This window comes from Camellia sinensis, chromosome 8 (assembly GCF_055761805.1).
Source record: "Camellia sinensis isolate YWXY chromosome 8, ASM5576180v1, whole genome shotgun sequence".
Lineage (NCBI taxonomy): Eukaryota > Viridiplantae > Streptophyta > Magnoliopsida > Ericales > Theaceae > Camellia > Camellia sinensis.
Window position 1 is genome coordinate 121,329,677 of NC_138968.1, and position 26,585 is coordinate 121,356,261.

At 37.0% G+C, this 26,585-nt stretch overlaps 1 protein-coding gene and 1 long non-coding RNA gene across 2 annotated transcripts; both read left to right on the plus strand.

The window, feature by feature from the left end:
• Positions 1-2,968: 2,968 nt before the first annotated feature.
• Positions 2,969-11,869, plus strand: LOC145797074 (uncharacterized). The gene is made up of 3 exons (XR_014338124.1): positions 2,969-3,366; positions 3,491-4,149; positions 11,772-11,869. It is a non-coding gene; the product is annotated as an uncharacterized LOC145797074 (long non-coding RNA).
• A 3,559-nt stretch (positions 11,870-15,428) lies between these two features.
• Positions 15,429-16,620, plus strand: LOC145798016 (uncharacterized). The gene is made up of 4 exons (XM_082885458.1): positions 15,429-15,514; positions 15,682-15,946; positions 16,043-16,233; positions 16,362-16,620. Exons 1-4 carry the CDS (start codon positions 15,429-15,431, stop codon positions 16,618-16,620), a joined length of 801 nt encoding a protein of 266 aa, XP_082741584.1.
• The last annotated feature ends 9,965 nt before the right edge of the window (positions 16,621-26,585 follow it).

Here is a 26,585-nt window from a genome sequence, read left to right on the forward strand (position 1 = left end):
AGCGGCCCTCAACAACCACCTCCATCGGTGGAAGAGGTGGTAGCTTACAGTTGTGCCTACAGATATGGTGCCTACAGATACGGACTCTGGACAATCCAAGCCTCTCGACATTAGCGGCCCTCAACAACCACCTCCATCGGCGGAAGAGGTGGATTTGGTGACGGATGAGGTGTTCATGGAGCCGGAAATCAAGTCGAAAACTTGCCGCTGATGTCATACCTCGAATCCAAACCAGTACAACCAGGATAGCCTCTACTGAGCTCTTGAAACCCCTTGATTATATATTCACTCATAAGTATATTAGGGATGAGAATGTCATCATAATTCTCAGAATCCTCCTCCATTTCAGCATATCCGTTGTTGTTGTTGTTTTTGTTTTGGGGGGGTTGACTTTGAGTGTTGTCTTAAGGTACACTTTCGCCTTCCATCAATGGGGTTGATGGAGAGAAACTTGAGGCAACAGAGACTGGTGAGACGAGAGAACCAATTAGGAGATTGAGACAGATTGCAGACAGAGAGAGAGAGTTTTTTAAAATTGAGAACATTCTCAGTTTATAATATTCTCAATTTTAATCATGAAAAAATTGAGAAATTTCTCAAAATTGATAATTATAAATTTCTTAGAATATTCCCAGAATTATCTTTCTTTTCAATCCCATACTTTTCTCAGAAGTCAAACAGAAATTTTTTAATTTTGATAATTATATACTGAAATCATTCTCTGTTTGAAAATTGAGAATATTCTCAGTTTTGAAATTGAGAACATTCTCAGTTTTGGGATTAAAGGGCAAAACGTCTTTTTACCTATAAATGAGACTTATTGGTTCAAAAACTTTTTGACAGGACCTAAGCTACCACCAAATATATAAACAAGACTTTTTGGTAATTAACTCTTGTATTTATTGTTAACAAATATTTTTGGATGATTATTATGTAATGGATGGTTATTAGGCTTTTAATGTGTAATTGATATATTTAATATATGAAATATTTTTAGTTTTAGATTTTTTGATTTAATGGATTGGTTTAATGATGATATCAATATTACCGCCATGTTTAACTTTTGAAAAAATAGAAACTAATTTGATGAAAATAAATATAAAAAAAAATTATTTAAAAAATTATTTCTACCCTCCCAAAAGTTAAAATTATATAAAAAAGATATGTTTTTAATTTTTTTTCACCTTTTAATTTTTAATTTCTTGACAAACATTTCTGAAAATAGATTTTGAAAACCAAACCAAACCAAACATAACTTTATAACCAAGGAAGTTCCAACATTGTTAATTAAAAAAAGGTCATTATATTTGAAACAACATATAGTTTAAGAGTGTTGCTATTAATGCCCCATAAATTATTTTGGACCCCTCAATTTTTAACTTTTTTTTATTACAATAATAACCTCAAATAAAATTACTAACAAGGACATCCTTAATTTTGAGATACCCCATCTCATAATTAAATTTACGCACCCACTACATTATGAATTAGGGTTTATGAGAATACCCATCCCTATCACTGTCCATCCATCTTCCCCAAATCCCATCTTCAAAATCTACCAACCCTCAAAACCTTGAAGACCCTTTGGCAGCAATATTCTGGTGGTAACGGTGGTAATAGTGGCAATCATTTGACTACTTATACTTCTCTAGCAACGGCAATATTTCGAAAGTACCAGTGGCAACCCTTTGGTGGAATACAGGTCCGAACATAGAAATTTCTTAACACATTGAATAGTCAAAATTGTTAACGCTGGCAGAAGTTTTCATTTTTTTTAGTTCGGGAATACAGGCCCGAACATTACTTATTTGTTCGGGAAGGCATTCCCGAACAAATAAGTAATGTTCAGAAATGCAGGTCTAAACATGAAAATTTCTTAACATATTAAACAGTCAAAATTGTTAACGCTTGTAGAAGTTTTGATTTTTTCGAGTTCGGGAATACAGGTCCGAACATGGAAATTTTTTTAACACATTGAATGGCCAAAAATTTTAACACTTGTAGAAGTTTTCGAAAGTAGCCCAAATCCTTTATCAGGTTCAAAAGTAATTCCATCATCGCGTAGCTTTAATAATATTGTAGCGTTGTTATCTGTTGAACTCACAATTTTATAATATCTATCAACAAAACCAACCAAACCAATTATTATAATTTTTTTTCCTACAAGAGAATAAATTATTACAAGAAAACTAAGAAATTATGTGTGTATATAGAGAGAGAGTGCCTACCAGTTGTGACAATAGTGGATGAAACAACAGAGACAGTAATCACATTGGCTTTTCTTTTTCTTGGTTTGTTTTGTTAGGGCTTTTTAGAAGAGGGTTTTTTTGGGGTGTAGGGGTGTGCATTCAATGGGTGGAATGTTTTCACAATGATAATTTTGGAATTATTTGAGGAGGAAAAGAAATGGGAGGTCCAAAATAATTCATGGGGTGCTAATAGCACCATTCTAAGTTAATTAATACAAAATAAGTTGTATGATGATTTTGCCCTTAACATGAACCGTCACTATAACAAAATTGAGTTTTTACGGCTCCACATTAACGATATATAGTAAATGCAAGCCGTGGTTTCTCACTTTTACGATTTACTTTTTTTGCATATAGTAAATAATTTTTCAACCACGGCGTGTTTATTATGTAGACCGTGAATGCTAATAATAATGATTTTTTTACGGCTTGTAATGTTAGTTGTAAACAATAAAACTTTCTATGATGTGCATATGGCATGCCGTTAATACATCAAATATACAAGACATGCGTACATTAGCCGTTAAAAATATTAAACACTTCACGGTGCACAAAAAGCCAGCCGTTAAAAATATTGCATTTTTTACAGCGTACAAAAAGTCTTAAAAAGTACACTTTCTACGACACACATATGCTAACCGTTAAAAATATTTTACTTTTCTTGACACGTAATTTATGTCGTGAATAATATAACCAAAATAAAAATAAACGCTAAAATAAAATACTCTGGTGCCAAATGCTAAAATGAAATACTATTCGAATTGGGAATCACTCTCTCGCTACAAATGCTAAAAATTCCTCAACTTAACAATGATTTGCAAAAGTTATTACTATTCTCTACTCCAGCACCACACTCTCTCCTTTCAATCCCTATATCATATTCTCACCAATTTCACTCTCTCTCACTCTTTTCTCCAATTTCTCTTTCCAACCCACAACGGCCATGGCTTTTCTCTCACCAAATTCATCGATCCAGAGCTACCATGGAGACTAGCAAAAGGCGAGAGCAGGTTTTCAGAGACTTCCATTACCTTTTACCTGTTCTGAATTTGCTCTGGGTTTTTAGAGACTTCCATTACCTTTTTACCCGTTCTGAACTCGCTCAACACTCACCATGGTTAACCCTTTTCCTATTCCTTTCTTCAGATCTAATTTATGTGTACCCTTTTGCTATTTTGATGTTGGTTTTTGATTTTTTGGAGAAAAAATTGTGTTTTTGATTTTGGATTTTTTGTGTTTAGATGGATCGGTATTAGAGGCTAGAGAAACCGAGGCCAAAGACGCCGATTAACGAGAATGAGATTTGTATAACCACTCAGGGGAGGATCAGAAACTACATTACTTAGGCTACCACTTTGCTTCAAGTCTCTCTCTCTCTCTCTCTCTCTCTCTCTCTCTCTATGTATACAAATTTAGAGAGCTCACTGTACTCGTATTGAATTTTACTATTGAAATCTAAGCATTGTGCGATTGTTTTACATGGTCTGTTTAGAAGTACGTTTGAAACTACTTGTTTTTCTCTTTTGAACATTGAAAAACAGGAATGATTGGTCAAAGACCAGTCTATCTCTTCCACTGTTCATTCGGCGATGGCTATATTGCTCTCTGCCCTTTTTTGGCTACCCCTTTTTTCTTCAGTACAGAGATCAGAAGGATCTAGATCTGGATTCTCAGGTTAGAGGTGGGTTTTGATTTTTTTTTGGTATCAACATTGTCTAATTGCACAAATCCGCCGTAGATGGTTCATGGGTTTTGAATATTTTTGTTGATTTTGGGTGGTTCTGTTGTTGAATCTGTATGTGAATGAAACGTTATTGTTTAAATGTCGTTTTTTTATTGGGGAAAGTGAGTTTGAAGGCAGTGTTTTTTTCTTTTTGAATTAGTAAATTTTGTGAATTTGGTATTGTAAACTAAAAAAACACAGAATATGCAGCGGATTAAAATGATCAGATCATACCTTCTTGATGATAGAACCTTCTTGGATAAATCACGTGCTTCCAGGAAACTTCTTGATGAACCAACCCAGCAGTGGAGTGATATCACAGATTGAATATCACCCACACTAACCACAGTGTCAAAGACTTGATCGTTGTGTTTTTGGGAGAGAGTCAGAATGTGGGTAGAAAAACAGACTACGTTGTTTTTTCTTTTTCTCAGATTACCCATAATCATATCAGATATTTAATATATTATAATATCTATCCATATCAGTTAAGATACAGATAATATCTAATATATATTATATCTATCTATATCAGTTCAAACTGATAACGTCTGTTTCAAGAGTGGTTATCCTAAATAAGTTTGATTTCAAAATCAAAACCTATTTGGATAAGGATCAAATGTTAAATTTAAATGGTCATGCCACATGGGCGCCCATTACTAACATCTCCCACTCGCACATGAGTTGGCATGACACTGCCACATCTCTATCTCAATCTCCCCAAAAACGAACAATCTCATACTAGCCAATGCACCGTGCGACCGCTGAGAACACCTGCAAGTGGGAGCTCTATACTAGAAACTCAACATGAGTCAGCATAGAGACATCAACCCAAAAAGAACAGAAATAGTGTCTCATGTACCCAGACCCATCTAGCTACATCAGTACAAAAACATCTCTAATCCCTCAAAGAGCATGTTTGACTCTCCTAGGTCCCGCATTATATTCACACCCAATCAGCATCCTATAAAGAGCGATGTGAGTTGTCGACAGTGAATATAGAGCAGAGATGTAGAACTAGATGATCTTCCCTTCACCCTCATATCATTCAATTTGAAATTGACCGCTTTCCCAGTAATGTCCCTTAAAGCCGAATCATACATGACCGCAGGCAACATACCAAAGTAGCTGAACATCAACTCCTCATCTTATGACATAGTCAAAGGTCACAAAAAGGCACAAAGTGAAGTCATTTAGGAAAAAATGACTTTTAGGACTCACACGGTGAAGAAGCAAGGATCCATTCTTTCACCTCGCTAACGGGTCGATAAGCACATGCAGTATGAATGCATGTTATAGTGGAGTTACTCTTCTAAAGAGTGATGTTAAACTCACACACCATACAGATCTTAGTCTAGTCGCTCTTAAGCGCACGAGTCGCTTCCTAGCGTCTAACTCGAATTCTCTATTTGCTCGCCTCTCAGGCATCAAATGAGATCTCGCATCTGGCTATCCATAACAGACATATCATGGAAAAGTGGGTACTCTCATATCCATGGCCGGTCTCTAACAAGACCTCATCTTGGCTCCAACCAAGGCGACATAGCTAGTGGATAATTTTAGCTTCTAGTCTCATCCTTACTCGCTACCCAGCGCTAAGGGCGATTGCTCGTGTGAGTGAGCCAATCTTGCCTGCTAACATCAATTTAATTGTTTTGTGTATGCTAATTCACAAACCATTACTAAAACTAGTAAACATAAATGTGTGATAGAAACAAGTATGAATACTAATGGCATAAATATCCCCAAAAAATGAGTTCAACTGAATACACATAAAAAAATATCACCACCTACGTAGTCCTAAAGCCCTAACATGAGTAAGATAAACATCTCTAGCAATGGGCTTAGTCAAAGGGTCCGCAACCATGCGACTCGTAGGGATGTGCTCCAGGATCACTTCTTTCTGCGCCAAAATATCTCTGATAAAGTTGAACCTCACATCAATGTGTTTGGTTCTGCCATGGTATTTAGGATCCTTAGCGTAAGCGAGTGCAGCCATGCTGTCACAATGAATAGTCACAGGGTCTGAAGTGTGTGTGACAACATCCAAATGCTGAAGGAATCTCCTCAACCACACGGCTTCCTGAACGGCAGATGAACAAGCCACAAACTCAGCCTCCATAGTCGATAAGGCGATACAGGATTGCTTCTTACTGCTCCAAGAAATAGCACCATCGCTAAGCATGAAAGCATATCCTGAAGTAGACTTACGCTCATCTAGGTCTCCTCCCCAGTCAGCATCACAATAGCCAACTAGATGTAGATCTGAACTCTGGTAGCAAAGTGTGTAATCTGCAGTCCCTCTAAGATATCGTAATATCCTCTTAACTGCTTTCCAATGAGCTGGTCCTGGGTTGGATTGGTAACGACTCACCAATCCGACTGCATAACAAATGTCAGGACGTGTACACATCATAGCATACATCAAGCTTCCAACAGCATTTGCATAGGGAACACGGGCCATCTTTTCATTTTCTTCTTGAGTCTTAGGACCCATATCAAGGCTTAGGCTCTCGCCTTTTGCAACAGGAGTGTCAATGGGTTTGCAGCTCTGCATCTGGAACCGCTCTAGAATAGTCTTAATGTAAGTCTCTTGAGACAAACCAAGAAGTCTCCTAGAGCGATCCCTGAGGATCTTAACACCGAGCACATAGCTCGCCTCACCCATGTCCTTCATTTCAAATGTAGAGAACAACCACATTTTAGTGGCGACAATCATCTCCTTGTCATTTCCAGCCAATAATATGTCATCTACATATAATGACAATATCAGAAAAATGTCCTTGGACCGCTTAACGTACACACAGTGATCTTCATCAATCATCGTAAACCCATTTGAAATAATGGCTCGATGAAATCTCAGATTCCACTGTCTGGATGATTGCTTTAAGCCATAAATAGATCGTTGAAGCTTGCAAACTTTGCGCTCCTGACCTACTGCCACAAAGCCTTCTGGTTGATCCATATAGATCTCTTCATCCAATTCTCCATTGAGAAATGCAGTTTTAACGTCCATCTGATATAGCTCTAAGTCCAACTGAGCTACTATGGCCAGGATTAGGCGAATAAAGGCAAACCTTACAACTGGTGAAAAAGTTTCCTCATAGTCCACACCCTCTCGTTGGGTGTAACCTTTCGCCACTAGGCGAGCCTTATACCTTTCTATGGAACCATCCGCCTTGCGCTTGATTTTGAGAACCCATTTGTTCCCAATAGTCTTGCGCCCTAGCGGCAAATCAACCAAGTCCCAGACATGATTTTTCTTCATAGACTCTATTTCTTCTTCCATTGCAGTACTCCATTCTTTACTAGCAGGGGATGAGAGAGCCTCTTTGAGATTCTTAGGCTCCATCTCATCACTCGGAGCAATCATGAATGCTTCCCCTTCAATCTCAAAACGACGACGGGGTATAGCTCCACGTTTGCTTCTACGTAGTTGAGAATCCTCATCCATTGGATCCAATCCATGGGTAAGTAGATCGCTCCCACTGTCCCTAGGAGCTTGAGGAATTATTTCCTCATTCTCTACTAAGCTACTAGGTGCGCCTTCAAGTAGATCCTCCATCTCGTAGAATTCTACTTCTCTAGTTACCTCACCTCTGCTAGGGAAATCCTCCTCTAGGAAATCCACATCTCGCGACTCAATTTCAGTCACACTTCCATCCGGATGCTCCCCAACAAACACATAGCCCTTAGAATGCTCACTATAGCGAATGAAGATACACTTCTTTCCTCTAGGGCCCAACTTCCCAAACTTATGAGAAGCGTTGTGTATGTAAGCTGCCGAACCCCAAGGCCGCAAATTGCCCAAATCAGGCTTTTTGCCAGTCCACATCTCATATGGGGTGGAAGGAACTGATTTGGAGGGCACACGGTTAAGGACGTAGGCAGCAGTCAACAAAGCATCTCCCCAATAAGAAATTGGAAGATTAGCTTGCGCCATCATTGATCTAACCATGTCAAGCAATGTGCGATTCCTTCTCTCCGCTACACCATTTTGTTGCGGAGTCCTAGGAATTGTCAATTGCCTGATAACTCCTTTTTCCTCACAGAGCACTTTAAATTGCTCAGATAGATACTCACGTCCTCGGTCAGTCCTTAGAGCTTTAATGCTCTTGTCTAATTGATTCTCAACCTCATTAACATACCGTCTAAAGCAATCCAATGCTTCTGACTTGTGAGAAATCAGATAAACATGACCAAAACGTGTGCAATCATCTATAAATGTGATGAAATAGGGGGCTCCATGCCTTGCCCTCACATTCATTGGTCCACATATATCAGAATGAATAAGTTGCAATGGGATAGATGCCCTTATGGCTTTCCCAAATGGTTTTCTTGTTGCCTTTCCAGCAAGACAGTGCTCACAAGTAGGCAAAGTGACTCTAGCGAGTGGGCCTAAAAGACCTTCTCTAGCCAATCTAGCCATCCTGTCTTGCCCTATGTGGCCTAATCTAGCATGCCATCTCATAGAATCATTATCACAAAAAGATGCAATATTAGAAATAGAGCCATTGGCATTTTTATTGATACTAGAATCATCCACATCCAAAACTAAAAAACCATCTGAAAGATAACCAAAACCATAAAAAATTGTTCCCAAATAAATGCTAACACCATTATTCTCAAAACAAAAGCTAAAACCAAGGCTCATCATGCTAATAACTGAAACTAAGTTTCGCCGAATATCCGGAGCATAAAGAACATCATGAAGATACAAGGTGCGCCCTCGTCGCATTTCCAGCTTGAATGTGCCAATGCCAAGCACCTCCACACTGGACTCGTTCCCCATGTAAACTTTTCTGCTCCCAGCAGGTACTCGACGATACTCAACGAACCCTACTCTGTCCCTCGCGATGTGGTCTGTTGCTCCGGAGTCTACAACCCAAAAATGAGGAGAATGAGCAATTAATGCTTGACTAGACACAAAGCATTGAATGCGAGAAATTAAGTAAGGGAGTACCTTCTTCTGCTCAGGGCAATCCTGAGCGAAGTGTCCTTCTTTGTTACAGTTAAAGCATGTCAATTTAGCCTTTGCCTTCTTACCACCTCTCTTGCCCCTACGCTTGAAATTTCTAGCGCCATTGGGCTTAAGCACAGCCGCTGCTTGCTTCTTGGGGGCACCTTTTGCTTTTCCACGTTTGAACTGAGAAGTCCTACGTGAGCTTGACTCAACCACCATAGCAGAACCATCAGACTTAGCCGCCTCAAGGCGCTCAGCCTCTAGCTCCAAATGACGCGATATGTCTTCGAATGTTTTCACACTCTCATTATGCATCATGTTCTGCTTCATCTGCTCCCAAGAATTTGGCAGAGAGCGTATCACAGCCTGTACTTGCTGCTCTTGAGTCAAATTATGCCCAGCAGCCGCAAGCTCACGTATCATGGCTGACATGACTCTCAAATGCTGCTTCATCGAGTGATGCGCCCTTTTCTGATATGAGTCAAACTTCATAGTCAGCCCACGTAGCTTTGCCAAAGAGGTAATACCAAACTTTTGCTTGAGAGCTTCCCACATCTCAAATGCAGTCGGGCAATGCTCAAACTCACTAATCAAGTCGTTGTGCATGCTGCTTAACATAGTAAAGCGCGCACACCGATCTTTGTTACGCCAAGTCTGAAAGGCTTCAAGATCACGACGATGTTGAGCTGTATTGCCCTGCTCTGGCTCAACCATCACTTGTTCAAGTGTGGTCAACACCTCTTGCTCATTGAGGAGGTATTGGATCTTACGGCGCCATATGTCATAATTGTCGCCATCCAATTTCTCTCCCTTAGTTAAGTCTGCCACCACTGACTTAGCAGCCATTTCTACATACAGAGTAAATAAAATGCGCAGGGGATATTAATGATAGCAACACAAAACAAAATATTTTGCAGCAAAAAGAATCTAAATTAAATAATGATAATTTTACACATGTCTCAAGATCGAAAATTTGCTATGCTCGTAATCATCTCTTGCGCCTCTAGTGATAATTATCAAAATTTAATTTCATTCCATGCGCAAAAAATAATCAAACAATCTCCCACTATCTATGGCATATACAAAGCATGATAAATTCCATGCAATAGCATCTCAATATAAATTTGCAAACAACTCATGCTATATTTATTTAATGATGGAATTCAAATAAATAAATAAATAAATAATCATGCTTTAATTGCAACATATTAAAAAACCAAAAAAAATTGTATTTAATATGCAGATTATGCCATAATTAAAGTGTACATCATTTTTTGAAATTTTCTGGAATTTTCTGGAATTTTAAATAACTAATTAAACACACATAAAATTAGAAATAAAAAATCCAGAAACTAGTAAACAGAAACAATATTCAGATTATGCCATAATTAAAATGTACATTGTTCTGAAATATTCTGAAATTTTTCTGAAATATTCTGGAATTTTAAATGACTAATAAATACACATAAAATTAGAAATAAAAAATCCAGAAACTGATAAAATGAGACAATATTACCAGTAAATAATAAAACCTTTCAGAAGTCTACAATAAATATTTCAGCCCCAGAAAATTATTTATGCAATACCAGAATCATTTTAAAGCATAAAAAATGAATTATTAACACAGGAAAAATAATTTATATTTTCTGAAAATTTTCAAAATTTTACAGAATGTAGAAAAATTAATTCTGAGTCTAACAGTATAAGCCACGCATAAAACAAATATGTAATGAATTAATTATGATCATTTAACGCAGTTCAGAATTAAAAACAAAACAAACAGTGCCTAATCGCCAGCAGCCAAGCCAGCCGAGGAAGACGGCGCGGCTCAGCACGCGGCTCGGCTCGAGGCTCGGCTCACGGCTCGGCTAGCGGCTCAGCGCGCGGCTCGGCTCGCGGCTCAGCGCGCGGCTCGGCTCGCGGCTCGGCTCGCGGCTCAGCGCACGGCGCGCGTGCGTGGCGCGGAGGGCGCGCACGTGACTGCGCCGCTGACGCGCGCGTGAAAGCGCGTGCAAGCGCGTCGGGTGAGCAGCTGGCGCGTGGAGGCGCGTGGCTGCGCGTGGAGGCGCGTGGAAACGGTCCACGGCGTCAGGTGGCGCGTGCAGGCCACGCGCCGCCTTCCAGGGTGTTTTCTGGTTCGATTTTTGTACTGCCGGACTCCTTTTTTCAAAATAAAACTATTTATTGTATGAAAAAAGACATTAATGAACATAAAAAAAATATTTTTATGCTCCTAATCTGAAATTTTTTTTTTTTCTACAAATATTCATGTGTATAATATATACATATACATATAAAAGTATACACATGAGGAAAACACGAAAATATCCATTAACAGGCTTTGATACCAATGTAAACTAAAAAAACACAGAATATGCAGCGGATTAAAATGATCAGATCATACCTTCTTGATGATAGAACCTTCTTGGATAAATCACGTGCTTCCAGGAAACTTCTTGATGAACCAACCCAGCAGTGGAGTGATATCACAGATTGAATATCACCCACACTAACCACAGTGTCAAAGACTTGATCGTTGTGTTTTTGGGAGAGAGTCAGAATGTGGGTAGAAAAACAGACTACGTTGTTTTTTCTTTTTCTCAGATTACCCATAATCATATCAGATATTTAATATATTATAATATCTATCCATATCAGTTAAGATACAGATAATATCTAATATATATTATATCTATCTATATCAGTTCAAACTGATAACGTCTGTTTCAAGAGTGGTTATCCTAAATAAGTTTGATTTCAAAATCAAAACCTATTTGGATAAGGATCAAATGTTAAATTTAAATGGTCATGCCACATGGGCGCCCATTACTAACAGGTATATTATTGAATCTCCCTTCGTTGCCAAGGGAATACTGTTATACTTAAAACAACATGAGGTGCAAGCACTAATTTTAATGGAGGCTTCGTATAAAATATTTTCCCATCTTGCTCATTTATGTCTGCCATTTCCTCCTTCAAAATATGGCCAAACAATCTTGCTTCTCCACCATGTCTGCATTTTCTTGTGAATTATGTGGATGTTATAACAAAAAAGTTAGTTTCCAGGTTTATTCAATTTTATATGCGAGTTCTTCTTTCCACTTGTTTTTTTTATTAGCTATGGCTATTCTCTTGTTTGAACTTGTATATTGCCTGCACTTCCACCATGAGGGGTTGAGTGCATTTTACTTCCACATTTGGTTTACTTGTGTATTGTACTTGTTAAAAAGGATATATTTGAGATTTTACTTCTTATGGCTTGTATCTTGTTTGTGAAAGACACTATAAGAGGAGTAGACCGTAAATGGAGTATACTATCTGAAAATATATGTGCCCTACAGTCTGAATAAACATTTTTCGTACACATTATATTAATACATTGTTGAAATCTTCACGTCTACTAGCTTCTAGGATGTTGTTGATCTATCCCTTGTAATTTATCACTCTTCTTGTGGTCTGAACTCCTCAGTGTGTGACTATGTACCTATATAATAATTACTTCTCAAGCTATACATATTAGTATTTATTTGTTTTCAAAATAGTTTTTTTTTTTTTTAAAAATGATATCTGTGAAACTAAAATGACCTTAATGTTGAACAAAAATTGTTTTATGGTGGCTTTAATGTGAAATTAAAGTAGGTCCTAACCATTGGTTGAGGTGAGATTAAATGGGTTTAAATTCTTTGTAACGAGGTCTTTACACCACAAAAATAATGACCAAAAATCATTAAGAATTGAATGAAAAATTGTCTCATAAAATTAGTTTCATGAATGAGGTATTGAGAATTGTGTATAACTTCCAATCCCACATTGATTGTAGAGGAAAACTTTGATGGGCATTTAAATCTCAAGATTTTGATAAGGGCATAAGTTCTTTGGGGTATCCAAATTTTCCGAAGGAATGGAGTTATGAATGCTTTAAAGATGGGCTTGGGACAAGACTATGGTCCAAGTTGGTTATGCAAAAATTGCCACACAAGTGCACTGGCCGCCCGCCCGAGCCGGGCCCGTGAGGCTTGAGGGTTAGATTTGGACTAGGTTGGATTGCTGGTCCAACAACCTAATCTACCTTTTGGGTCGAATATGTAAAGTGGTTGTTGATATAGTTATATATACACACATGTGTGTAACTTACACACACTTAAGTCTCGTTAGTTTTGCAGAAGTTATTAGGCAGTTTTGCCTGCATTAGTTGCCAAAAATTGCCACATGCGCGTGCTCGAGCCTGGTCCGTGGGTCGTGGATCACGGATCATGGGCTTGAGGCTTAAGCCTTTGTGTTAGGTTTGGACTGGGCCGGATTGGTGGTCCACCAGCCTAATCTATCTTTTTGGACCGAATCTGTAAAGTGGCTGTTGATATAGTTATATATACACACGTGTGTAACTCACACACACTTAAGTCCCATTAGTTTTGCCTACATTCGTTGCCGGCCTTTGTGGCTAGAAGGTTTCTCCTCTCTCCGCCATTATGTATAAAAGAAGGCCCATCTCCCTTGGGTTCAACACATAATTTTTTCTCTCATATTATAGTCAAGTCAGTCTCCTCCTATAATATATTATTTCTTTGTGAGAGAGTGCTGCCATTGTCGGTTCACCAAAGTTATCAGAAGGTGCTTCTGTGTTAGCTAGTCTAAACCGTCATATCCTAAGAGACAGAAGTCAACGTGCCTCTAGCACCCACGGTGAGGTGGCTAATCTGTTTTAAGGAGACTGTGGTATCACACAGGTTTCGGTTTGCGCTTCTTTACCATTTTATTGTATTGTGTATTTCTGTGCAATATCATTGTAAATTCTAGCATATTTTCTTAGTTTGTAATTTAATTTGATTAATCATGAATCTATTTATTTTAGTTAATTACATTAATTTGTACAACAATCTTAAAATAGATTAGATATTTTTCATGAAATTAGACAATTAGATTCACATTTCAATTGCTGCTTTTCCTCATTCCAGAATGTACACTGTTTACTGCATGGGTAGTGATTACGGATTCTAGTTCTCTGCTTAACTTCTGTGAGGAAAATGGAAAAACAGTACTTAGATTCATTGACTTAGAATTGTATGCTTGTGTGAATATTACATATTAATACAAAACAGAATAGATATTTTTATATGTATGTTTTTGGGACCACCTGTAGAAATGTAAATGCATGCTGTTTTGTTTGTTCTAGACTACCTGTAGCATATAGATAGTCACTGTTACATCTTTGAAATCTTGTTTACAAAGTCATGGTTGGTTTATTAAATTCATAAATATAATGGAATAATTTAATCAAAATGCTTTTTCTCTCTTGCATATTTTGTATGCTTATTTAGTGCTAATATAATTTTATTTTATAATTTTACAATATAATTTGTATGCCCATAAGTGTTTAAATTTTTAGTTAATATTAACATGCTAATGGTTTTCTAGTTTCTAGTATAATCAATATGTTCAATATGTTTACATACTAGATTAATTCACATGTTTCCTTGTTTCTAGATTTGTAGGAAATACGCATGTTCTTTGTTTTCTAGATTTTAGTTTGTTACATGCTTATAATTTTCTAGTATATTTGCATGACTTTAATTGTTAGAATTATTTGCATATTTGTTGTGAATTAAATTCATTTATAACTCACGGCAATTAATTTTAATTTAATTTTGGAGTTATTAAATTTTTGTAACTTGGCTATATTTATTTACATGATTATTGTGTAATAATTTCCTTTAACTCTTGTCAATTAAATTTTAATTTAATTTTTAGAGTTATAAGGTTTGTAATTTATTTGGGAGTTATAAGTTCAATTGTATAGCTTGTTTAACATTTTAATTTTACTTAATTTTGCTATTAAATTAATTTATTAATTTTACAATTTCTTTAGATTATTTGTTTTGTATTTTATTGTGTTTTTCTGCTAACCTTCTATAGGAATACCTATGCGAAAGGGAATGGAAAAAAAAATACAAATCCAAATGAATAAAATTTGAGATTGCAATAAAAATTTGGACCACTAACCTTTTTGATTGAATAGAAATACCAAAGCAAGGAAAAGAGTTTAGAAAATAATAATCTTATTTGGATTGGTCTACATTAATTTATATTTGAAGCAATTTTTTTTTTTTTTTGCTTGGATTTAGTTGGTATTTACCTAATTTTTGAAGCAAGTTTGTTTACTTGTATTGTTAGAAGCATTTTATTTGCTTATCATTGTTGTAGCAATTTTTTATATTGCTTGTAATTATTAGCAATTTTATTTTAATTGATTATAAGTTTGGAACTTGGTTTGGTTTTAACCTAGTTCATCCCCTGAAAAAACTTAATTCAGAAAATTGTGTCCCATGGACTAAGAGTAACCCCTCCAGTCTTCTTGGGAACATTCTTGACCATGTTCGATTATAGGTTAAATGGTGAGACTAATTTTAAATTAAATTTCCAACTGTGGGATTTTCTAGTGTTAAGTTTAATTTCTGGAAACACAGAAAGTGAAATTATGTTGTATTTTTTAGAAATGGCAACTGTCATCGATGTTGCTGCTGCTAATATTGGTGGGGGGATCAGAACCCCGGGGCAACTGGCTTGTCAACCCCTACTACTGTGACCTCTATAGTCAACCCGGTTGCTGTGACCTTTGTGGTCAACCTTGTTGCTGCTCCTGTTGTTCTGGGAGGCTCGCTCAACCATCATGAGTGCCCGGAGAAGTTCACGGGAGTAAATTACAAGAGGTGGTAGCAAAAGATTCTATTCTACTTGGTTAATCTTAGCCTTGCGAGGTTTTTGAGTGAGAATCCACTAGTTGTGGAGGAGAATGAGCAAGACAAACAGAAGCTCATGACTCTAGATATTTGGAAGCAATTAGACTTTCTTTGTCGGAACTACATTCTGAATGGCTTGGCAGATTCACTTTTCAACGTGTTTTATGCCAAGAAGTCGGCAAAGGAGTTGTGGGATGCTTTAGACAAGAAGCACAAGACCGAGGATGCTGGGGCAAAGAAATTTGTCGTTGGCCGATTTCTAGACTTCAAGATGGTGGACACAAAAACCATCATTAGTCAAGTCCAAGAGTTCTAAGTAATTCTGCATGAAATTCTTGCAGAGGGAATGTTCCTGAGTGAATCATTCCAGGCCACTGCTCTGATTGAGAAGCTGCCTAACGGCTGGAAAGACTTCAAGAACTACTTAAAGCACAAACGAAAGGAGATGACAGTTGAAGACCTCGTTGTTAGGAGGCTCTGGATTGAGGAAGACAATAGAAGGAAAGGGGGAAATACCTCTACTGTAAAAGCAAATGTGGTTGAGCATGGCCAGTTGTCGAGGTGAGGAAAAAGCCACCAACAAGCAAAAGATCAAAGCTGGGGGCAAGAGGCGGTGTCGCCAAAAGGCCGGTCTACAAGCCATAGGAACCTACTTTTAGGTTCCATAGAAAGTGCTTAAACTGTGGAAGCGATGGGCATCGGGCGGTTGATTGCCGCAAAAAGAAGAAGCCTTATAACAAGTACCCTCCACAGAACAAAAGTCCTGCCCACATGGCTGAAATAGAGGATCTATCACAAGATGTGGATGACATGCATTTGGCAGTTGTCGTCTCTGAAGTGAATATGGTGGGATCCAACTTTAAGGAATGGTGGGTGGACACTAGGGCCACTCGCCACATCTGCGCAGAGAAGAAAATGTTCACAACTTTCGAAAGTCTCAAACAGTGAGAAGTTGTTCATGGGGAATTTTGCAACCTCAACTGTTGAGGGTAAAGACAAGGTGGTCCTGAAAATGACTTCAGGAAAAGAACTGATCCTAAACGATGTCATATTTGTGTCGGACATTCGTAAGAACCTTGTCTCGGGGTCGCTCTTAAGCAAGCATGGCTTCCGCATGGTGTTTGAATCTAATAAGGTCGTATTGACCAAGAGTGGGGTCTATGTGGGGAAGGGATACATGTCGAGTGGTATATTCAAGCTAAATGTAATGACTGCTATCCCAAAACATAATGAGAAACCTTCTTTTTCTAGTTGTATGCTTGAGTCTCCTAATTTATGGCATGGTAGACTGGGTCATGAAAATTTTGACTCTTTACGTAGATTAATCATGTTAGATCACATACCATCTTTTAAGATTAATCCAAATCGCAAGTGTGAAACTTGCATAGAAGCAAAATTGACAAGGACTTCTTTTTATTCTGTTGAAAGAAGTATTAAGCCTTTAGATTTAGTGCACAGTGATGTATGTGACTTGAAAGTTGTACAATCACGTGGTGGCAACAGATACTTCATCACTTTTGTTGATGATAGCACTAAATGCTGTTATGTGTATTTGCTTAAAAGCAAAGATGAGGCGATTGATAAATTTATTCTTTTCAAGAATGAAGTTGAGAATCGACTATGTCGAAAGATCAAGGCTATAAGAAGTGATCGTGGTGGTGAGTATGACTCCCCGTTTATTGAGATTTGTGCTTAATTTGGAATTATTCACCAAACCACAGTACCTTACTCCTCTTGTTTTGCAAAGTTATAGTTATTTTATTTGGTGTCATTTGAGTTAAAAAGAATGCCCTTTTGTGATTCATTTTTTTCAATTTTCTGATTCGTTTTTGGGATGTGAATGGAAAGGTGAGGTGTGAACGATTCTTTTTGGGGGGATTGGTGGCTGAAGTGTTGGTTATCGAGCATGGAAATCTATATTTCTGTTAGTGTGGTTTTCTGGTGTTATATTGGAGTGTTATATTAGAGTGCTATGTTTAGAAAAAGTACACTAAGAAGTTTTTGTGTGTTACATTCATTAGAGTGTTATGTTTGGAAAAAATATACTAAAGAATTTTTTTGAAATGTTACGTTATTACATTTGAAAAAAGTACACTAATAAGTTTTTTAGTGTATTACATTGGAGTGTTACATTTGAGAAAAGTACACTAAAGAGTTTTTATGTGTTACATTGATTGGAGTGTTACATTTAAGAAAAGTACAGTAATGAGTTTTTTAGAATGTTACGTTGTTACATTTGAGAAAAGTATATTAAGAAGTTTTTTAGTATATTATATTGCAGTGCTACGTTTGGAAAAAAAGTATACTAAGGAATTTTTTTTAAATGTTAAGTGGTTACGTTTTAGAAAAGTGCACTAAGGAGTTTTTTAGTGTATCACATTTGAGCATTACGTTTTTGGAGTGTTACATTGGTGTGTTATGTTTGAGAAAAATATATCGAGTTTTTTACACTAAGGAGTTTTTTAGTGTATTACATTTGAGTGTTATGTTTTGGAGTGTTACATTGGAGTGTCACGTTTGGGAAAAGTACATTGAGTTTTTTTTTTAGGAAAGGTACATTGAGTTTTTTTTTTTAAGTGTTACGTTTAGTAATTTCAACATTATGAGAAAACCCACATTTATCCCTCAACACATAATACACGCGCGTTTATACTTGACCATCTATATAATTCATACTAGAATGTGACCTTTAGATTTAAAAAAAAAAAAAGAAGAAAAGATTAAATTGTTCATAAAATTATTATTTAAAATTTATTGGTGTTTCACCCAATAAAAATAAATTGAAACAAATTAACTTTTAAAGGGAAAATTATACTACATATGGTCCTACTAAAAAACTTATGTTCCCATAAGTCCTGTGGGAAGTTTGTTGACACATTTACTCTCAATATTAATTGTTAATATTATAAATAATAGTAAAACCATATATAGGAAATTGAATGTTACCATAAATCATATCTATATAAATGTAACGTAACGTGACACCTACATAAACGTAACGTGACACCTATGATCTATGGTAACATGCAATTGCATGTTACCATAGATCATATCTACATAAATGTAACGTAACGTGACACCTACATAAACGTAATGCGACACATATGATCTATGGTAACATTCAATTTACCATAGATCATATCTACATAAAACGTAACGTAACGTAACGTGACACCTACATAAACGTGACGTGACACCAACATAAACCAACAACATTTTCACATTCAATTTAAAAAAATAAAAACTCATTAAGTTTGCGAAACGTAACGTGGCACGTTACGTTACATTTATGTAGGTGTCACATTACGTTTATATAAGTGTCACGTTACGTTACGTTTATGTAGGTGTCACGTTACGTTATGTTTATGTACGTGTTACGTCACGTTACGTTTATGTAGGATCTTGTGGAATACATTTATATCTAAATAGGACTTGAGACTCTATAAGAAATTACACAGGACTTAGCCTACCATAAGTGTCTGAAAAAAGACTTATAAATAAGTCTGCCACTTTTAAATTGGTGCCAGTCATAGTTGTTGACAATCTTTGATAGTCATATTAAAGGACATTCCTTTAGATCATGTTTTGGTTGTTTGTAATAAATAAAGTGAATAAACATATTCTTCCTTTATGACGATTGATGAATTTACAGTTCATTTTAAATCTTTTTTTTTCTCATTTTCTTTTTTACTTTTCGCTTTCTCATTTTCTTTTAGCATTTCCGAGCCATATAAATGATGTGTTGAAATGTTATGTTGGTGAATTTATCATATTTCTATTAGAAATTGGATGTTAGTCTGGATATGACGGATTTGTTCCCCCTCTCCACCCATTTCTCCAACGACAATTTTTATTGATTCTCTTTCCTTTACTTTTTCTCTCCCATTGCTAACCCATCCCTCGACAAACACAAACCAACAACTCTTTCCCTCCTCCCAGTGCCCCTCTAACCCATTTCCACTTCTTCCCTAATTGTTCTACTCCTTCACTTCCTTCTTGGTGTTATCCCTTTTTCGGCAAATCTCATACGCTGAAATCTCAACCTTTTAAAACCCTAGATTTGCCATTTCATTGCCATTCTCCCCTTTGAACCCTTAGGGTTGTGTTTGGTTCAGGAATTTGAGTAGGAATTTAAAAAGGGAAAGAAAAAATGTGTATAGGTGAAAAGTAGTTTTATTTCATTCATATTTCACATATATATATATATATATATATTCTTCCAAATTCATGACCCAAACACAGCCTATATTTGTTATCCTGTCAATGTCCCCTCTATGGGGAAGGTAAGAGAAATAGAGTGAGTGAGAGATAATTAATGAAAAGGATGGGGTAAATTTGAAATTATAGGGTATGAAATAAAACGGGGTAAATTACATTTTTCCCTCTTTATATTTGACCACTTTCTCACTTTGGTCTTTAAAATTTGTTTTTTCTCACTTTGGCTGTTCATATTTCAGAATTTTCCCACTTTACTCTTAAAGCTAATTTCTGTTTAAAATTAGACAGAAAATGACACATAATTGCATGACATGAAAATATTTTATTATATATAACTCATACCTTTAACATAAATTTAAACTTTAATATAATAATATATTTTTTTATGTTATGTGACAGTTATTGTGATATTTTCAGTCTAATTTTGAATAGAAGTTAACTTTAGGAGTAAAATGGAAAAACTTGAAACATGACGGGTCAAAGTCGGAAAAAATCAACTTTAAAGACTAAAATGAGAAAGTGACGAAACATAAAAGTGGCAAAGTATAATTTACCCAAATAAAATGAAAAACTAAACATTTTTTAGTGTGCGGAAAATGTGGGTATGGGAAAAAAATTGATTAAATATTAGTACCAACTTCTAATATATTCTGTGGGCCTAGTTGTTTTTTTAGCTGCTTTTTTAGTTAATATATTTGAAAATTTACTAAAAAAATTATTTTTTTATGAGTGAAAAAAATTGATGTGACATTAATTTTTTTTTTAACTCATAACAAATGATTTAATGGCTTTTTAATTTAGATGAAGCACCAATAAATCTCAAATTGTGATCTTATAAGCTATTTAGTCCTCTATTTCATCTTATAAGTCTACGAGTCCCAATTATGTGAAAATTACTCAAAAGGGTATACATTAACACGCATGATATTTTGTGAAAAAATGGATAAATGTGGGTTTTTAGTTGGGGTGAAATTATACATTTGGACAATCCATACTATGGACTTTTTTGTCTTTCTCTCCCTCATGACTGAATCTCACACTACAAATATAGAAAGATTATAGAACCAACTGTGACATTGTTCATCTTCAATGTGATTCTAATGTGAATGTAATTGGAAAATGAGAATTTTTCCCACATAATCGCCGATTTCCACATTCAGCATTAGGGATACAAACCCAAAATTGTTGAAGCCCTACATCAACTACAATAGTGATTCGACCAGCCTTTAGGAATTGATGCAAACGTTTAGTTGAATGTGACATTGTCGATACAGGCCGACGATTTCACACTCTAAAGTCAGTCAAGCAAACCCTATATCGTCAAGTAGTTGCCATCAGTGTTGGTGCTTTAAACTCATGACAATGAGATGTGAATGTATGAATGTTTGATGTTTTCTATTTCAATGTGTAATGTAACACTAGGATTTGTGTGTGCGGTGCTATGCTATTGTGTTTTCCTGTTTGCATGTGTCTGATATTAGTGTTGTGTTCATGTGTTCCTGTGATGTTATTAATTTGGTCGATACTGTGGGGTTGAATGGTATAACGCCCCCAAAATAAAACAAATAAACCAATTCATAAGAGAAGTGAACATAATAGAATTGATATCCTTTCATTCAACAGAGTTCGTAATACAAAAGATATTACATGCATTATACATTCATAAATGTTCATTCTGAACCTATAGCATGTAACATTAGTTAATAACAACAAAATAAATGCCCTATGGGCTTACATCTTTCCAAGATATCACTTGGTTATAACAGAAGAGAGTCTTAAGCTCTATACATGTTAAGCCGTCGGCTTGAATAAACGTTTAAACACAAAACAACAAAATAGAGCTTCAAGCTCCTAAGTCCTCCCAAGCTATGCCCTTGGAAGAAGCATGTTACCGGTACCTGAAAATAGTTTCCTCAGTAGGATGAGCCAAAGCCCAGTAGAAACAGTCTAATACAATGTATGAAGTTTAACTAAGATAAAAGTGCCAGATAAATATTCAATATTCATGATCAACTTACTTTCTTCCATAACCATTCAATACTGATATTCATATCTCAATCCATTCTCATTTATTCATTTCAAGTTAATTCATTTCATTCCAAGTCATATGGAAAATATACATAATTTTCCAAATGATCCAACTGTGACCACAACTCTGTGGTTCTCTATCCACATAACTATCATACAAACACTTCAACCTTGCTATTTTCGAAAGTTTCGTCCGCGGGATCGGCACCCATGTATTCACAAGATTTCGAGAGTTTCACCCTGGACACTCCGGCCAACTTAATTCTCAACGGAGTCGATCCCCTATTTCCTCCCAAACAATGGAGTACATCCCCTTTCTTCTCCCAAAATATTATACATATACAATGTATTTAAATTCATCGTCATATACAATGACTATCCATAATACATATTCAATGCCTTAATCATACCTTCATATTCAATGACAAACTTAAATGATTAGTTTCAATTCACCTAATCATCATGTAATTTCTACAACAATCATAGCTATCCTCCACCGATAGCCCAATACAGATATTTCTAAAAAGATATACAATCTTTATAACAGATAATTTATCAAATTTTCCATGAATAAGTGATTAAACAAATCCAACCACACCATTCATTTACACCTTTTCCTAATTTCACATTTCTCACATCAATTTCATTATTTATACAAACTAATATTCAAAACACATTTAGGGCAAATCTCCTCCCTTATTCAAATATTAATCCAAAGGCTAAAATTCACCATTTTAACACAAGATATCTTCATATTCAAAACTCCATAATCATCTATGGAACACCATATAGAAACCCCTCTTTCAATTTGAGAACAAACCCTAAGTTTACCCAAAAACTCTCAAGATTTCCACTATTTATACATAACCACAAATAACTAGGTTAAAACTCATACTAAAGTATAGAATATCCCTATCTCAAAGAAAAAAGATAAGCCAAGCAAGAGAGAAACCCCAAAAGTGCCGAAATCCAACTCTAATCGGTTCAAAGAGATGATCTTGAGAAGCTCCACCTTTTTATCAAAGGGAGTGGGGTGGAGAGATCAAAGGATCTAGGCCAAAATGTAGAGTCAGAGAGAGTTTTTTGAGAGAGAGGCTCTCAACTTTAGGGTTTTGACTGAAAGGATATGAAAAAGTGATATAAAAAGTGTTTTTCGCGATCTGATATATGCGCAGTCCGCTCGAGTGAAGGGTTTCACGCTCGATTGTCAGACACAAAGATTCGTTCCGCTCGAGCGCAAGAAGAGGCCTGCTCGAGCGCAGAATACACACCTCCAGAACTTTTGTAAACGACAGACCAACCGCTCTAGCTTAAGAAGGGACGCACAAGCGCACACCCGCTCGAGCATAGGAAACACCGCTTGAGCATGAAAAACATTCCTCCAGCACTTTTGTAAAAGTGTAGAGTACTGAGAGTTTGCAACTCCTGCTTGAGCACAAGAAAGGCCGCTCAAGTGGAGGACCAAAATGCACATAGCCTGCTTGAGCGCAAAAATGGCCGCTTGAGCGGAAGACCAAAATTTAGGCAACACAAAGTTTGAAAACTAAGTAACCAACCTATTCCAAACACAACTACAACAACCCAAAGACCAATTTCAAAGGTATACAAGGGAAGAAAGAGATAGACAACAATATGAAAGCATTAAACCCGAGCCCGGAACATCATAAGAGTCTGGTAAAAATCGGGATCGCTATAACCTTCCCCCCCTTAAAGAATTTCATCCCTGAAATTTACAATTTAAGTTTCAAAATCAAGTTTAGCCAACTTCCAAAATTATTACAACTCAATACTCAACACCATGACCCATTTACCGGTCATCCGATCTTTTCACAAGATGAACAATTTCACAATATACATCTCCTGAAATTTAACCAATTTCAATACGTATAACTCATATTCCTAAACATATTCAATGTTTATGATAAATTTGCATTTCCAAAACTTAAATAACATATACAATGTTCAAATTAAACTTGTGTTTCCGAAACATATTCAACATATACAATGTTGTCACAACTCAAAACATATACAATGTCCTTATAGTTCATATACAAACTAAAATCTCAACATATAATCAAACATCAACAAGTAAGTCCGGATATTTCTTATGGACTTCCAATTCACGCTCCCAAGTTGCTTCCTCAACCTCGTGAGGTTTCCACAATACTTTGACCAAGGGAATTGTCTTGCCTAGCAAGACTTGGTCCTTATCTATCCAAGACTCTCACCGGTCTCTTCTCATATGAGGCATCCTTTTCTATCTCCAAGTCGATCCAATCCAACACGTGCGATGGATCCAGCTCATACTTCCGAAGCATACTAATATGAAATACGTCATGCACTCTGGAAAGTTGTGGCGACAATGCCAAATGATAGGCCCAATCCGCTCAAGGATCTTAAAAGGGCTAATAAATTGAGGGGATAACTTCCCACTCATCCCAAATCTCATCAAACCCCGTCTAGGCGATATTTTCAAAAAGATGTGATTACCCACCTCAAAAGACAAGAGTCTCCTCCTACGGTCGGCGTAACTTTTCTGGCAGCTCTAGGCTGTAACTAACCTCTTACGGATAAGTGCAACTTTCTCTGTCATTTCCCGAACCAACTCTGGGCCCAACAAAGGTACATCACCCACCTCGGCCCAATACATTGGAAATCTACACGGTCGGCCATACAAGGCCTTGAATGGTGCCATACCGATACTTGACTGGAAACTGTTGTTATAGGCAAACTCCACTAAGGGCAGGTGTCTCTCCCATGACCCCTTGAAGTTAAGGACACAACCTCGAAGCATATCCTCAAGGATTTGGATAGTACGTTCGGATTGCCTGTCAGTCTGAGGATGATACGCAGTACTAAAGGTCAACCTAGTGCCCAAGGTACTCTACAAACTCTGCCACAATCGAGCTGTGAAACGCGGATCTCTATCCGAAACAATCGTCATAGGGACCCCGTGCAGTCTCACTATGTCCCTGATATACAAATCAAAAAGATAGTCTACCAAATTACTCACGCGCATAGGTAAGAAGTGCGCAGACTTGGTCAATCGGTCAACTACCACCCAAATGGCATCACTACCCCGTTGAGTCCTCGGAAAGCCCACAACAAAATCCATTGTGATATGCTTCCATTTCCACTTAGCTATAGGTAAGGGTTGCAACAAACCCATTGGCCTTCAATGCTCAGCCTTCACTTGTTGACAAGTAAGGCACTTCGATACAAACACGGCTACATCCTTCTTCATACCCCTCCACCAGAACTGGCGACTTAAGTCATGATACATCTTTGTGCCTCCTGAATGCACCGCAAGGCGTGAATGATGAAACTCTCGGAGTACTTCGTCTCGGCAAGACTCTGGCACAAATAAATGGTCACGGTATCTCACACTTTGGTCCGGATATATAGTCAAGCCTCTTTCTACTTTTTCACTGGAAATCTTCTCCCGGAGGGATTCTATCTCTAGGTTACCCTTTTGCGCTTCCAACACTCGGTTTACAAGTGTAGGTTGTGCGACTACTAAAAACAAAGCCGCAGATTCAATGGACTCACTCAAGTGTAGATCAAACTCCCCAAGAGTACCCAACATTCCCCATTCTCGGATGGCAATACAAACTACACTGCTAATTGATTTCTTACTCAAGGCATCGGCCACAACATTGGCTTTCCCGAGATGGTAATGTAACTCGAAATCGTAATCCTCTATGAACTCCATCCACCTCCTCTGTCTCAAATTTAAGTCTTTTTGTGTAAAAAGATACTTCAGACTCTTATGATCAGAAAACACCTCAAATCTTTCACCATACAAATAGTGCCTCCAAATCTTCAAGGCAAAAATCATCGCTGCTAGCTCTAAGTCATGAGTAGGGTAGTTCCTCTAGTGGGTTTTCAACTGCCGCGACCTATAGGCCACTATCTTCCCCTTTTGCATCAAAACACAGCCTAAACCTTCTCGTGAAGAATCACAGTATACTAAATAGCCCAAACCCCTCTCCGGAATAATCAAGATTGGAGTAGTGGTAAGTCTAATTTTAAGTTCCTAGAACGACTTTTCACAAGTCTCACTCCACACAAATTTGATTCTTTTCCTCGTCAGCCTAGTCAAAGGTGAGGCTAATCTCGAGAAGTCCTTCACAAACCGACAGTAATACCTGGCTAACCCCAAAAAACTACGGATCTCAAGGCATTCTTATGCTGTGCCCAATCTTGCATCGCCTCTATCTTGAATGAATCTACAGTCACCCCTTCCCCGGATACCACATGGCCTAAGAACTTAACTTCCCTTAGCCAGAACTCACATTTCCCAAACTTAACATATAGCTTATGGGCTCTAAGTAACTCAAGCACCACTCGCAAGTATTCCTCGTGCTCTTCCTCAGAGGGTGAGTAAATCAAAATGTCGTCCACAAAGACGACCACAAAACGGTCTAAAAACTCTCGAAAGATTCGGTTCATCAAATCCATAAACACAGTTGGGGCATTGGTTAGCCCAAAAGGCATCACTAGAAACTCATAATGGCCATACCGTGTATGGAATGCCACCCGATCTGAGGTTTATCTTAGGGTAGCAACAAGACCCTTTCAACTGATCAAACAGGTCATCTATATAAGGCATCGGATACTTGTTCTTAATTGTAACCTAGCTCAACTTTCGATAATCTATGCAAAGT

Coding starts and splice junctions, on each gene's coding strand:
- LOC145798016 (XM_082885458.1), top strand. CDS start 15,429: ATGGCAACTGTCATCGATGTTGCTGCTGCTAATATTGGTGGGGGGATC. Junction 15,515..15,681: donor GCTTGTCAACCCCTACTACT/GTGACCTCTATA, acceptor GGTTAATCTTAG/CCTTGCGAGGTTTTTGAGTG. Junction 16,234..16,361: donor GAGCATGGCCAGTTGTCGAG/GTGAGGAAAAAG, acceptor AAACTGTGGAAG/CGATGGGCATCGGGCGGTTG.